Source organism: Malaya genurostris, chromosome 1 (assembly GCF_030247185.1).
Source record: "Malaya genurostris strain Urasoe2022 chromosome 1, Malgen_1.1, whole genome shotgun sequence".
In the NCBI taxonomy this organism is placed as follows: Eukaryota; Metazoa; Arthropoda; class Insecta; order Diptera; family Culicidae; genus Malaya; species Malaya genurostris.
In genome coordinates this window covers 119726440-119743151 of record NC_080570.1, presented here as the reverse complement: position 1 = coordinate 119743151, position 16712 = coordinate 119726440, and the positions used below count along the sequence as shown (strand labels likewise).

The window sequence follows — 16712 nt, the reverse complement described above, 5'->3', positions numbered from 1 at the left end:
TTTTAAACTTTTTTTCTCTGATTTTCTATCTTTTTCACTTCTGTCGATATTTATTGTTAAAAGTGCGTGAGATTCTACTCCCGCACTTAAAAAAAAAATGTCCGCTAGTGACGTCACCATCGTCCCGGAGGAGGAACATATAGATGGCGAAGGCGAAGAGCATCTAATGTCCGACTCTGAATACGATATTCCTTTATCGGACAACTTCGCTCCCTCGCCTGAGAAACCTCCCCTTCGCCGTAAGGTTTACCAGGACGATGGTTCGGGGGGCACGTGGGTGGTGTACTTCCGGTCTATATCGAAACCTCTTAGAGTAATGAATATTGCTCGGGACCTGACGAAACACTACTCGGCAGTAAAGCATATAGACAAAGTGTCGCCAAATAAATTGCGCGTTGTTGTGTCCGACGTGAAGCAAGCAAATAAGATTGCTGCCGCAAGCTTTTCACGGGGGAGTACCGCGTGTACGTCCCGTCACATGTGGTGGAGATCGACGGTGTGGTACGGGACGAGAGTCTGACAATCGAAGATCTGTTGAAGGATGGGGAAGGCCGCTTCAAAACCTCCGACCTTCACCCAGTGAAAATATTGGAGTGCAAGCAATTGCACTCCAAGTCGATAGACGGTAAATTTTACCCATCAGACTCATTTCGCGTAACCTTTGCCGGATCTGCACTTCCAAATTATTTGCTAGTGGGAGGGGTTCGTCTACCTGTCCGGATGTACATACCACGACTAATGCACTGCTCGAATTGCAAAAAGTTTGGGCACACGGCAAACTTCTGCTGCAATAAACCGCGATGCGGTAAATGTGGGGAAGGTCATGAAGACAATTCCTGTAGAAAGACCGCTAATAAGTGCATTTACTGTAGCGAAAGTCTTCATGATCTCTCGGTGTGTCCAATATACATACAGCGGAAAGAAAAGTTCAAACGATCCGTGAAAGAGCGCTCTAGGCGGTCTTATGCGGATATACTAAAAAAACCTGTTTTAATCCACCTAGTGGTGTAATGATGCCTTTCTCATATCAATCAAACTATCATATATAATATTGTGATATTCTTCAAAATAATTTTCTTCGATTCTTAAAAGAATAACCGAAATCGATTTGTTTGACCGTCTACTGATGAAAACTATCAATTGGAAAAGATTTGAGGTCGATTTAGAAAAAAAATTTAAGGTGATGGTATACAATTTTTATTACACTTTACCCTATATTTCCGGATCCTGAAGTCGGATCCGCATGAAATTCAGGAATTACGCATGGGACCACAGGACCTTTCATTTGAACCTAAGTTTGTGAAAATCGGTCGCGCCATCTATGAGAAAAGTTAAAACACATATTTTCTTTTTTTTGCACATTTTACCCCATAACTCTCGAATCGGAAGTCGGATCCAAATGATATTCAGGAATTTTGTATGGGACCTCAAGACCTTTCATTTGAATCTAAGTTTATGAAAATCGATTTAGCCATCTCTGAGAAAAGTTAGTGCACTTATTTTCACAATTTTTTGCACATTTTACCCCATAATTCCGGAACCGGAAGTCGGATCCATATAATATTCAGGAATTTTGTATGGGACCACAAGACCTTTCATTTGAATCTTAGTTTGTGAAAATCGGTTCAGCCATCTCCGAGAAAAGTTAGTGCAAAAAAACGTTACATACACACATACACACACAGACATTTTGCGTACTCGACGAACTGAGTCGAATGGTATATGACACTCGGCCCTCCGGGCCTCGGTTCAAAAGTCGGTTTTCACAGTGATTGCATAACCTTTCTATATGAGAAAGGCAAAACAGTACAATCGAACCCTGAGAACCCGTTTGTCCTCTTGCCAGTTGACGAAGATATCTCTGACGACCCCGGCGAAGGACCATCTTACTCATTTACTGAAGGAAGCAGGAAAAGACCAAACATGGCTTCTCCAAAGCTACCGCGTAAAGGTCTTAGACTGACTTCGCCGCAGAATACTCCAATTGAAACAAAAAGCGCCGACTCAAAACCGAAGCAAATCCCTCCTGGTTTAAGCAAACTAAGAGATAAAAAGGAGTACCCAGCGCTTCCAGGGGCAACAAAGCACCCAAGTGACCCCAAATCACAGCAAGACAATCAGACAAAATCTGGGTTGCTGAGATTCTCTGATATTGTGGACTGGATTTTAACAGCCTTCAACATTAATGATCCTCTTAAAAGCTTACTAACTGCTTTAGTGCCAACAGTAAGAGCATTTTTGAAACAGTTGACTGATCAATGGCCCCTCCTTTCTGCGATCGTATCCTTCGATGGCTAACTCATCACTAGAAATCGAGGATATGATCACTGTGCTCCAATGGAACTGCAGAAGTATCATCCCAAAACTAGATTCTTTCAAATACCTGATAAACAACCGTAACTGCGACGCATTTAGCTTATGCGAAACATGGCTTACTTCTAACATCACCCTAGACTTCCACAGTTTCAACATTATTCGACTGGATCGGGAAGACTCTTACGAAGGGGTACTTTTGGGGATCAAAAAGTGCTATTCATTTCACCGTATTAACCTCTCCTCGATACCGGGAATTGAAGTTGTTGCTTGCGAAATCAATATTAAAGGCAAAGATCTATGTTTTGCTTCCATCTACATTCCTCCCAGAGTCTCGATAGGGCATCGTCGGCTTGCAGACATCATAGAACTTCTTCCTTCACCGCGACTGGTTTTAGGGGACTTTAACTCGCATGGTACAGGATGGGGCTGCTTATATGATGATAACCGTTCTTCGTTAATCCAAGATCTGTGTGACAACTTCAATATGACAATTCTAACAATTATATGTTCAGCGCGCATCTCCGTCGTGTGGGGCTTGCCGAGAGTGGTATCTGCGTTTGCGGTGAGGGTTATCATGACATCGAGCATGTTGTTTGGATTTGTGTCGAGTATTGTGATGCCAGGTTCCAACTCATAGGTTCCCTTCGAGCCCGAGGTATACCACCCTTCGTACCAGTCCGCGACGTCTTGGCAACTCGAAATCTTCCTTATATGACTCTCATCTACAACTTCTTGAAAACTATCAATGCTCAAATTTAGTGCTCTCTCTATCTCTTTCTCGTCTACAGCTCTATCGCACTCTTCTTTACGTTGCTGAAAGTATGGCCCGTATGAACGATGCTTCGGAGCTTGTACCTTCCTTGAACTGACTGAGTTGCTGGAAACTACCCAAAAACGTCACACGTACATCAGAGAACACCAACAAAGCATCCCAGCCAAGGAGGATAATCTCTCTCGTTACAATCTGAAGAACGTGAAGATCTAGAAAACTCTATAAAATTTGTGCCACAAACGAATGATGTATTGTAACTCAAAATCAATATTTTGTAAATCCCACCCTCCTCACATTCATTTACTAACTCTAGGGGAGTATGCCGCCCCCTTATACGGCGTCCCTTCTTCTCCTATAACAACAAGACAATCGGCCACGTTAAGCTAAAGCAAATGAGCCAAATAAAAAATTTTATTATAAAAAAAAATCAGAATTGAAAAGCACCAAGCAGTAGTCAGCAGAACGGTCATGACAATAAGCACCCTACAAATACTTACATCCAACATAAACAACAACACCGGCAAACAGCAGAATCAGCAGAAAGCCGGCAATCAGCGCACAGCCACACTTCTGGTTGTCACCGAGCTTTCGCCGGGTGAACCGGATGTCCGAATCACTCGACAGAACCGAGTCCGCCCGGCTGCTTTTCGAGTGCCGATGATGATGATGGTGGTGATGGTGATGATGTCCGTTCGCACCGCCCGACTTGTGTCCCGGCCCGGTCGTTCCGTTCCGCTGCTGGTGGTGGTGAGGTTTCGACTGGCTACTGTCCGAATTGGATCGATGTTTGCGGGACTTTTCCGGACTGGAACCGACGTGCACGGTTCGGTCCAGATCCAAGTGGTTCAGGTGGCTCAGATGGTTGTGGTGAAGCGGCGGCGGAAGATCATCGAAGTACGGCGGTTCATCTTCCGGTGGGGGCGGTGGCGGCAACGAATCACAGTCGTCCGATTCCGGATATTTTGTACTTTTCTGCTGAAAAAAAAAGAAGCAAAGGAAAGGATAATGATTCGTTAGTGATTTCATTTCATCCATGGAAGAAAGGAAGGAAGGAAGCACTTAGTGAAACAATTTTTTTTTTGCAAACGAGAAAGCACTTATTGCCGGAACAATGGGTTAGTAGGGTAAATAGTCCGAATTACTCCTCGTTCGGTTATTCGCGCAAATATTTTCGCACATTTTCGCTTTGAAGGCCGTTCTTCGGTGGATGGTGGACGGTAGATGCAAAAGAAAAGAAAACTTTCAGACACGAACAAGTGCCAAACTTGAATGAATGAATGAATGGAAACCGGCTCGAACGGATCGAAAGGCTCCGGGACTGACCGACCGGCGGGGTGAAGACACGAACGAAGTTTACTGATAATACAATAAATTATGAAAATTAAAGCATCCGAAAGAAACGCATACGGAATCAGTGCCTAGTCGAAAGCTCCAGCCCAGCCATCGGATCCAATTCCGCGTCGGTAGCACATTTTTAACTGTTTTTTTTTTAGTGTGGAACAAAAATTTCTCCTTTCTGCAGTCGGTCGGCAGCCGGCAGCCAGCTGCTCTGATCGACGTGAAACGGATTTTTTTTTTGTTATTATTCAACGAGATTTCTACTGGAAAGCAAAAATCAACGCTGTTTTGAGACTGATTTGCATAACAAACAATGAATGACGCACCGGGACCCGGATAACACCAGCATTCTGTTACGCAAGAAACAGGCTGATAGCCAATCAATTCAATGCAGTCGTCAGTTTTTTAAAAAGAGGCGCTCCATCCAACAGAAGCCGTTCGTTTTATTATCTGGGGTTCCGTTCACTATACGGGGAAGCTGCTCTTTATGTGACGGGATCTTGTAACATATGGATAATTATACAGATCATATGTTTGACTAAAATTTGTAGACTCGAAGAAATGTGAAACTTGAATGTTATGGACATCATTCACGGACTGGAATGAAATGCATGTTCTTACAATTTCATTTTTTTTCATACGCGTCATCAATTACGCCAGCTTGGGCACATAGCGAACCCCACTGAGTGGAACATTCTACTAGCACACATGTTTCTCTGAACAATCTGAAAAGGGTATGTAAAGGGTGATTTCATTGCTGGTATCTTTCTGGCAACACTGTTTTTGACAGATCACGCGTGAATCGTGTCTTGTGTCAATGTCATACTTGTCCGGTTTGCTCTATAATTTGATCATCTGGCAAAGTTGGAGGAAGAACTGGGTGCTATCGCCTTCTGCGTTAGTAGCAAAATGAGAGGGTGCGAATTTGTTTGTATGTAATAATTCATTTGAAACGCGAAAATTTTTCAAAATCGTTCAAATAGGTCAAATATTTCGTCTTGACGTCCTATTGCTGAAGTGTATTTAAAGCCTTAATGTGATTTCAAATTGTCAACTTGATTTCATTTAAAACTTGTATGCAGCTTTTCTTGCAAATCGTTAATTAGTATTTTGCATATCATCTTTATATAATTGAACGCACAAAGCAAAATTAAGACGCAAGAATAACTTCTTGTGTATAAATAACAGTTCTATTCTTATTATTAGTGTTTTATGCAGGAGCGTCTATAGAAAAAATATTCAGAAGTGTGCAATCTCATACTATGTTCCAAGGGTGTAATTGGCTAGTTTAGAAGACTAAAAGTTTGGAAGGTAAGAAATTTAATAAAACTGAAGAACATGAACTAAATATGCGTTGATTGCTTATCAATTTCAAAGGATAGAAAGTCTATCTGAAATGTTTGAATCCATTTGATGCAAACATTTTATTTAGGTAGGGCTGGTCGATGAAACGGTGACTTCGGAACGTGATTTGCTCTGTATACGAAATAGGTAATCGGAATTCGATTGAGTGAACATCTTCCTGACATGAAATCATCTTTTTTTCTGCAAACCGCTGCCAGAAACTGCCCGATCAGATGCACATAACAAAATCATAACACAAGTATATCAACAGTTGATATGTATAACAATTTGTGTTATTTTGAGATATTTAACAAATGAAAACAATTAAAAGTTAAAACTTGTGATAACAATATAATAACAAAATCAGTTATGATGTTTTATTTTCATTTGCAAGACTCGTGATGAAGTTCATTAATTGAAAAAATTATTTCTTTCGTTGCTTTATATCGAAATATAATGATCAGAATTTCAAAAAACTAAAAGAAGAAATCAGATTACTAAATAAATTATTCATTTAATAAAAAAAAACATTCAACAAGTTAGCTGAGATATAGTTTTTCTGTGTTAAATTAGCTATCCAATTTATTACAACTATTGTTATAAATTCCTGCTTTCGGATTTCTGTAGTTATACCAAATTCAATAATAATTGTGACACAACCGTTTCAAAATCCGTTACGATTTTGTTCCCGCTAGAGTCTTTTTTGTTATTTTAACAGCTTACCAGCCAAAAATATTTCAAAATTTGTTACAAAATATTTCTTAAATAAATTACTCCAGTTGTTATAATTTTGCTATTACCATCTGATCGGGTTTCTATAGAGAATGGTAAAAATAAATATAGAATTCACTCAAACTTTAGTAAATTTTTCCGAGGCCAGGAGGGCCAAGTGTCATATACGAATCGATTCAGCTCAACGAACTGAGCAAATGTTCGTGTGTGTGTGTTTGTATGTGTGTTGTCAACAAAGAGGTTGAGATCTCGGAGATGACTAGTTACGGAGAGAGTAAAGTTACAAGCGTTTGTAAATTACAATCGCTACACACGGTACTTTTTTGTGAGTCATAGGCGTTATGAAGCGTTACTTTTTATGAAAGTTAAAGGCGTTACAAATTGTTACATGCGTTACTTTTTAGTAAATTATAGGCGTTGCGGAGCGTTACATGCGTTACTTTTTAGTAAGGGTTAGGCGTTACGGAGCGTTACGTTTTAACCATTTTTTGTAAGTTAATTTTTTAGTAAGGTATAGGCATTACAGAGCATTACGAAGCGTTACTTTTTTGTAAGTTCAAGGTGTTACGAAGCCTTACATGCGTTACTTTTTAGTAAATTATATGCGTTACGAAGTGTTACTTTTTTGTAAATTGAAGGCGTTACGAAGCGTTACATTACATTACGTTACTTTTTTATAAGTTGTTGGCGTTACGGAGCATTACTTTGTATCAGCTGTACAACTTTGCTTCCGCCGTTATTTTCCAAAATTAAAAGCTTTATTGCGAAAAAGTGCTTACAGATGTATTATTCAAAGTATTGTCCAACGCTAGCGACAACTTTCTCCCAGCTTTCCGGCAATTTTCGGATCCCGGTTCGAAAAAAAGGAGTCCTCTTTTGACGCTATCCATGAAGCAATTCATTTTTCCAACTCTTCGAAGGATTGAAAATTTTGATCTGTCAGGCCGTGTGCCATCGAACGGAATAAGTGGAAGTCAGAAGGGGCGACATCTGGGGAATACGGCGGATGGGGCAAGACTTCCCATTTCAGCGTTTCCAGGTACTTTTTGACCACTTTTGCGATGTGAGGCCGAGCATTGTCGTGTTGGAGGATGACTTTGTCATGTTGCTCTTGAAATTGTGGCCGCTTTTCTTTTAGCGCGCGACTAAGGCGCATCAGTTGCGTTCGGTAGCGCTCTCCTGTGATGGTTTCACTCGATTTTAAGAGCTCTTCATCAAGCAATGCTTCTAGTTGTTCAGCTTTGAAGGTTTCTTCTCTTCCACCACCATGTCTGTCTTCAACGTCGAAATCACCATTTTTAAAACGTTGAAACCACTCCCAACACGTTTTTTTACTCAGAGCAGCATCACCGTAAGTTTCTGAAAGCATTCGATGCGCTTCAGCTGTATTTTTTTCGAATTGCAACAGAAAAGTAAAACATCTCGCAAATGGCGAGAATTGGGCACATAAACAGACATTTTCGAGCGTGAATAATACGAAAACAAGAACAACTGTCACTGAAACGGCGATGACAATTCGTTAGACACTGTACACACTCACTTTAAAGGCAATATCATCTATGTATTTTGACCAGCCTCAGCCGGTACAGCCACCTATCGGAAAACGGTGGAAGCAAAGTTGTACACCTGATATGTAAGTTAAAGGTGTTACGAAGCGTTACATGCGTTACTTTTTTGTAAGTTATTGGCGTTACGAAGCGTTACGACGCGTTACTTTTTGGTAAGTTTTGAGGTTACGAAGAGTTACATGCGTTACTTTTGTGTATGTTACGGATAGTTACTTTTTTGTAACTTAAAGGCGTTACGAAGCGTTACATGTGTTACTTTTTTGTAAGTTATAGGCGTTACTTTTTTGTGAGTTGTAGACGTTACGAAACATTACATGCGTTACTTTTTAGTAAGTCATAGGCGTTACGGAGCGTTACATACGTTACTTTTTAGTAAGTTACATGCGTTACGAAGCGTTACTTTTACGTTACGTTACGAAGCATTACATGCGATACTTTTTAGTAAGTCATAGGCGTTACGAAGCGTTACATTACGTTACGTTACTTTTTTGTAAGTAATGACGTTACGAAGCGTTACATGAGTTACTTTTTTGTGAGTTATTGGCGTTACGAAGCGTTACGTCACGTTACTTTTTTCCAAGTCATAGGCGTTACGAAGCGTTACTTGCGTTCTTTTTTTTTAAGTTATGCGTTACTTTTTGTAAGTTAAAGATGTTACAAAGCATAACTTTTTTGTAAGTTACATGCGTTATTTTTTTTATAAGTTGTAGGAGCTACAAATCGTTACATGCGTTAGTTTTTGTAAGTTACGAAGTGTTTTAGATGTTTTTGTTTTTTTTTGTAAGTTACAGGCGTTACGAAACGTGGCATGCGTTAGTCTTTTGTGAGTAGTGAGCGTTACGTGTGTTATTTTTTTTTGTATTACAGGCGTTACGAAATATTACATGTGTAATTTTTTTTGTGAGTTATAGGTGTTAAAAATCGTCACATGTGTAACTTTTTTTGTATGTTCTAGGTGTTACGAACTATACATGTGCTACATTTTTAAAAGATACAAGCGTTACACGGCTCAGTTATTGAAGTGGATTTTCAAAGTGACTAAATAATCGATTCTTCCAGAGCTAGCATCTTTATTTCTGACAGAATTATCGCCTCAAAACAGTATAATACCAAAGACATCATATTAACAAGATATCCAGCTCTCACATTTCACGAACAAATCATTGGCAACACCCTTTTTTGTGAACATGGCGCCCCCAGGCGAGTCCGTATCGAATCTCATACATAGAAATAGGGAAGAGAAGTGTCAAATTCGTGCGCGCCAAAATAGCAGCACTGCGCACCCATACAATTGACATGATATGTTGAATGTGATGCCGTGCGATGGCGTTGCTGAACTGAAGATTGATTTCGCTCCAAGCTGACAGGGTCTGATAATGCTGAATTTATTGAATGCGTGAAAAAGCATAACAAGTTTCGTATGATATCTGATCCTTCGCAAACTTCATCATGCATCATGATATCTCGCAAACACTTGAAGGAACATGCATTAATCTTGTGTTTGCAAAAAATATCTGAGTGGAAAACCGTAGATATATTTGGTGTTATTCCGATATTTTTAAAAGTAATATTGTTAAACTTATTTTTATGCAATGTTTTTTTTTTAATTTTGACACCAGATCTCGACGTTTCATGCATTGTTACTAAGACAAATGACATAAAAAAATATCAAAATTCTCAGTCGATTTTTTTCCAAATAAAATTTTTTTTTGAGGTTACACCACAGACTAACAGACAGGACACTCAAATTGGATTCTTTAATCATTTTAACGGTCATTTCGAATATTCCTTTAGTTGGGACAGTACTCGCATATGGCATGATGGCGCCATGTTACCCTATCAAAATCATCCCGTCTGTCATCTAGAATGTGTTTATTTTTTCCATTCACCAACAAAGTTGCCATTCATACTTATTTGTATACGTCCATGCGAATTTCGTGCAGGATACAGATTTAATACATATTGTCAAAACTATATACAGAATTGTGCCTACTTCTCATCCGAAATACAAAATTGAACCCGTCTTGTTACAATATTCACTTACTTCTGGTCTGCCGCCGTTTAATTTCGGGTGAAAATTACCAACACAATCCGAAATAGTCTAGATGAACAACGTTGAGTCAAATAAATGGTTACCTTCCAACATCGCTAAAAAAGGTAAATGTATTATCAACGTAATCGAATTATTTATTGTGACGATTCATTTTCAAATATTATGATGAAATCAGGCAAGCAGCTGATCGATGTTGACAAACTAGGGAGAACCAACTAGTAAAAAAACTTTCACATAACACAACCGATAGTAAATAGTTCGCGCAGTACAATATAGGTGGAACTAGTGAATCACGAAAATTTATATTTATAGGAATTTACTCATACTGTCATGTCTGTTAGTCTGTGGTTACACCAGACCTGGAACATGCATTTCTAAAACATTCAAAACAGGAAATTCTTTAGTTTTGCGGTTTTTTATCTACACGAATTTCCAAAGTTACGCGGTACGTATCCCCGGTGTAAAGAAAAGATTTTAGTGTATTTATAACGAATGATCCAACTGAAATTCAGGTGCTGAACTTGAACCCGTAATATGGTAAGTACAAGTCTGGATTCGGTTCCAGTTCCAGGATCGGTTTTTGAACCAGTAATAAGGTAGGTCCAAATCCTGGACGAGGATCTGGGTCTGGATTTGGACCCGGATCAGGACCAACAAAACGGCAAGTCCAGGTTCAAGTTCAGTTTCAGGTATCTATAGATGAATTCTAGGCAAGAAGCTGAGCTCTTACTTAGTTACTTGAAAGTATAGTTCTGGATTTCATCAAGCATAACTGCAATAACTATATCTAGGAAACACAACACGGTTTTATGCCAAACGATCAATTACAACGAACTTATTGTCCAAAACATCTTTTATAATTCGATCTCTACAAGCACGTCTTCGGGGTTGACGCTATCTATACAGATTTCTTCGCTGCCACCAAATTGCCGTTGCTAAACTCTAAAAACTTGGATTCAGTAGATCTTCATTCAACTGGCTTCAATCATATCTAATTGGACGGGAAATATTAGTGAAAATCGGTGACCGGACTACCACACCGTTTGCCGGAAGCTCTGGAGTCCCGCAAGGCAGCCACTTGGAACCATTTATATTCTTGCTCTACCTCAATGATCTCAACTTTCCATTGAAATGCCACAAACTATCTTTCGCAGATGATATTAAACAATTAACATACATCTAGTAAGATCGCCCGACGACACTGTATGTTTGCAGTTTTGCTAAGAGATTGCCAAACTTCACCTCCATCGGGCTTTTCTCTGTTCCCAAATAAATAAATAAAAAAATATTAGTTCTGGATCTAGAATCTGAATCTTAACCATGATTGTGGAGCGGATTTTGGACCTGAATTCTAAACCTAGATTCCAGGTCTGAATTCGGGACATGAAACCTGGACGTGGTCCTAGATTCTGGGCCAAAACTCTGTATCTGATCCCTAGACCTGAATTTCAACCTGAACTGCTATTCTGGACTTGGATCATACTCCAGAACTTTGATTTGTCTTCTGGACTTAAATTTTTGATCCAGAATTCTGGACTATAAGTCATAACCTGTACACTAGACATATGGCGTTATTGAAAAACGAGTTTTGTGCATTGTCCAAGTTTTGCTCTCTCGAGCAGAATGGCAGTCTTCTGACGATGTTTCATAGCAATTTCTACTCGAAAGTGCCAAACCAGAATAATCCACGCTACCAGTGTTTTTCAATCTTCTATTTCTGGATTCTGAACCTGATTTTTTGACATGACCCAAAGACTTGATCTGATTTATGAACTTGGGACAGATTTTTAGAACATTATCTGGATTCAGGACCTTTTGATTGATTGGTTTAAACATTGGAACTGAATTTTGAATCTCTGTCCTAGGACTGCGCATTACTTTGTCTTCTATTACACAACTCTGGCAAAACAATGCGTATTTCTAAGAGCCAGGTATGCACCAGCCGGGTGAGATATGGTGGTCCATGGGTAGCACCATCACCTCTCTGTTCTCTATATAATCAAATTAAAATATTGTCTAAAATATAAATACCGGAGTGTCAAATTTACACTAATAGTTCACATAATTTGCTAAGCATCGATTTCTACCACCAAATGTAAACTTTCAGGGTTGCCATCACAACGGCTGACAGACACCAAACGGCAAGCCCGCACAGGAAGTCCCACTCAATGCTGTTGAACTTTCCAACAAGTGATCTGCCTTTAGATTTAATTACCCCGAACCTATCATCATCTGATTGAACAAAATCTCGCCGGGTTTGTTCCCAGCCCAGCTTCCATCTCAAATAGAAAACTAATTTCCAACTAACCGAACTCAATCGGGTACCCATCAAAACCGTTTGCATACAATCCGCTAATTATAGGGCTTTCGATCGGTAGTCGATAGGACTGAGCTTCACCAGTCGGGCATCGGACCGGGTTCAGACAAAACGAATCTTTCCGAACAGCTGTAATTAGTTAGTCTGACGTACAGATTGTATGTGTATGTGTGTTTGTGTTTATTGTGTCTAACTTAGCAGCTCCCAGTAAAGGCCGAAGGCTAGTTCGTTTAAACGCGGACAGCCGCCTTATTATAGGAAGCGCTCGTGTTTTTTTTTAACACCAATCACTAGTTGATTGTTGTTGTTGTTTAAGCTGCTGCATCTTTCTGAACTGTTTACTTTGTGGCCGCAAATAAATCGCGAACACAGCATCACACGAAGCCTCCACTGCTGTAAAGTTGAAAACAATAATTATAATAAGCTATTATTATTATTTTTTCTGTTACAGCGCCATGCACCTGCCCAGATTAGATTATGCTAATGTGTTTCAATTTTCTTCTTTGAAACCTATGTTTAATGCTTTTTGGTTAAGCCAATTCTCACTCGTTTCGTCTCAGTAAAAGAAATGAAAGATGAGATGAAAGCTATAGTGTTTATAGAGATGTCAGTTTGGGTTTTCGAATGTCTACAGTTCAGATTGTAGAATTTTTGGCTTATTTACATAGTGTATGCCTGACAAATAGAATGAAACTATGACAATTGTAATACAAAACATAGTTGGCTGTTAGCTTCAGATACTTTCAACATACAAACAATCTGGCATCGCTGATTCCATCCTCAAACATCAAGCTTCGAACTACGTCGAAGCATGCTCTGATTTCGGTGAAAATTATAGCTGAGAAACATTAGAAATCTAATTTGTTAGCAAAATAGCAATTATGCCGCACCTGTCATTATGTTCCCGCGCTAATGCCTTCGACTCGTCGTCAGTCAATTTTATACGAAAATAAACAGTGCTTTACCCCCAGTCGTGAAATCGTTGCCGGGATGACGAAGCGGCGCTTCGAAAATGACATCGTAAGTGACAATACTCTCGCAGTCCATCGGCAAATCCGAATAATCTGCTTTACCGGAAAAGTAACCGGATTGTTTACTGCTTCGGTTATTTTCTTCCTCCCCGGAGGTTCCTGTGGAGGTCGAGCAGCAGCCGCACCGGTAATAGTTTTCTCCAATCTGAGAAGTCACTCTCCCGTAGCGATGCTTCAGTAAATGTCCCATCATTTGGTTCGTCACTTTTTATTGTGTCACTTTGCACGACGTTTTAGCTTTTCTCGGTTTGTGAGACTCCGGCTTAGGGGAGTTATTTCGCCGTAATCTGTAATTAGTCGGTAAAAACCATTTAGACGGATAAAGCACTGAGGCAGAGGTAGAAGCAGCAACTGTACTTCGTGGTCACGACATGACTCGGATGCAGAATTAGAAAGTAGTCCCGTGTAGCCGCCGTAGTAACGCAGTGACGACACCACTTTCTGTGGTCGAATGAGGATATGCCGACAGGAAATAGCTGCGTGTTTACACCTGTCAGTGCAAAGCTGAGTTATGAATGCCGAAAAATGTCGATGGTTGCAAATTATTGTGAAGTTAACATTAGACTGACATATATTGTGGTTTTCAGAGGGACATAGAATGCGACGAAATCGCCGCAGAATAGCGAAATAATGAGCGTCAGAATCACAGGTGCCAGGTTGCAGGCTTGCATATAAATTTCTCGATTTCTTTTGTAAGCAGATTCTGCAATTTTGCGGACCTTTTACAGGTTTTTGAAACTTTTATACATAATCGTCAAACTTACAAACTTTTAGTATTGCGTTGGGCTTCTTGTTTGTTTTTCCTCGTCATACATTCTGTTGTACTGAAGTTTACAGCATTGTTTTATCAAGCATAAAATTTAATTTTCAGTAATTTAATGAACGTGTAAGAGCAGTAATGATGAATTCTCTATACAAATTAAGAATGTCATTACTTTAGTAATCATTAAACATGACATTAATAATTCTCGTGTTAGGGCCGCTTAATGTGCGTACAAAACGGATCTTTAGGCCAGATGAATGAGATACAGTGGCGTACTTAGGAAAATTTGCTCCCGGGGCAAAACTATATTTGCCGCCTCTATCGTTGGTTTAGTGAGCAAAAAGTAAAAGTTTCTGCAACTCCGTCTCTGGAAAAGCAGTGTAATTTCTCTTCATAAATAGTTCTTAAGGGGCGGGCAGGGTCCAACACTTTTGAAAAATAATTTTTTTATTTCCTTTGTATTATCTTATAGTAGAACATTTCAAGAAAAATTCTGTGAAATTTTCAAGCCTATCAGAACGAAAGTCAGCAAGTTATGGGCCTTTACATTTGCTTATCTCATACTTCGAAGAAGTAAGAGCTCGACACACAGGCTTCTGCTTCGATTGACTTAAAAACTTGACAAAACATTCTTGAAATGTTTCATTATAACAAATAATAAAAGATAAAATATGATTTTTTTGAAAATGTTAGCGCTACAGGCTCCCTTGAGTAATAAATTGTTTAAACGCGTTTTGCTCGAAAGCAGGTTTTGAAAGTCCGTGTCCATCGTCATTCAAAATCTACTGAACAATTTTGTTTTCGAATTTTACACACACTTTCTACGTATAAAAAACCAGACCCCAACGTTTTCCTTTTCGTTGTTTGTTACTTTGGGGAGGTTTTACAGCTACAAAATGGCGATTTTTTCGTGAAAAATCGTAGTTTTCACTTTGAAACGTTGGGGTCTAGAAAAACTTCTACTTTATCTATGCTGCTTTGATTTGCTCAATTCCGATTAGGATGCGCTGAGATACAGTGGACACCTTTTCACCAACTTATTTCTCAATATTTTTCCACGAAAGAATTACAAAATGTTGTTTGAATGATGGTTTTTATCATGCAAAATATTTGAATTTATTTTGTTGCACAGTATTTTTGAAAAAAAATCTCTAAAATGCTGATTCTTTTCATTATTTAGACCCTAAATAGAAAATCGTCCTGCACATCTTATGGTCGTGAAAGGGTTAAGCTATTGTCACAGTTTCCCATTGAAAAAAAAATGGTTTAAATTCTTCAGTGATCGTTTTTTTTTCATTTAGAATGAACTCACTTTTCAATTTAGGAAACACTTTCGTCTCAAGTTTTATAGCTCGTCACGTTTCTGAATATTTACTAATTGATTCGTCTCAAAACATGAACACTATTTCAAATTTATTACAACACTATTGAATGTTGTATGACTTCATGAATAGTATCGTCAACTTAGTAAAGCAAAGTCTTGGCATTACATTCCTTTTGTGGAATTTGGCCTTTCTGTTTCAACAGACTTCGCAGCCGATTCTTAGTGTACAGAATCATTGCATGGCTAGTACTATGGATCCTACTGACACTAAGAATCCTTTCAGGTTGGGACTCGAACATACGACAACTGGCTTGTGAGACCAGCGTCCTATGCATTGAACCGCCAACCCGGGACAAACTTGCCACTTGTTTAATTGACGATTAAAAAACTTCTAAAATTGCCGACAAGCAATAAAAGTCTTCAAAATATGAGATGAAATTTTTTCAATTAATTCACTTGATTGCGCTTTGTTTTCATCTCATTTAGTATCGCAAGGTTGCCAGTTTTACTCATAAAGTTAAAAAATAGAAAAAAACCTGTTTTAATCCACCTAGTGGTGTAAGGTCTGCGAGTTCAGTAATGACACGAGTAATGATGGAATTCCGGATTTTCCATCATTACCAACATTATTTCTTCTTCTTATTTTTTTTGGAAGTGCTGAATATCGTCACTTGTATTGTATTAGATGAGAAAATTTGACAACCATGAAGTAAACATTCTCTTCAGAACTGTACGTGAAAAACAATCTGGAAATGACAAACCTTAACGTTTCAATGGCAAATAAAATTTATTTTCAGCTAAACGAAGATAAAGAATATTGCTAATATTCTTTAATTGCTGAGGGAAAGTTATTCTGGTTACAAGCCCCGTGCTGGAATAGTTACAAATACTCATCATTAATAATGAACGTGTAATGCTAAAAAGTAATGATGTACAGTAATGCAGTAACGACGAGCGTTTGAGCAGAAGTGTCATTACTTAGTAATGACACTTTTAATGATCGTGTAAGGGCCGCTATTAATTGGAGAAGATTTGAAGTCGATTTAGAAGAGTTTTTATGGTATTTCGCCCTTTTAAGTGATGATATACAATGTTTAACACCTTTACCTTATATTTCCGAATCCGGAAGTCGGATACAGATGAAATTCAGGAAT

The 16712-nt window shown here is 38.9% G+C and overlaps 1 protein-coding gene across 2 annotated transcripts in view; it reads right to left on the bottom strand.

Annotated features, from left to right (window-relative positions):
• LOC131425618 (uncharacterized) overlaps positions 1 to 16712 on the bottom strand; it is a 141974-nt gene that overhangs the window by 15377 nt on the left and 109885 nt on the right. Inside the window, exon 3 of one of the 2 annotated variants that reach the window (XM_058587643.1) lies at positions 3586 to 4063. In XM_058587643.1, coding sequence (XP_058443626.1) covers positions 3586 to 4063 — 478 coding nt within the window. The remainder of the gene's footprint in view (positions 1 to 3585; positions 4064 to 16712) is intronic. The other variant, XM_058587644.1, reaches the window with a different exon arrangement.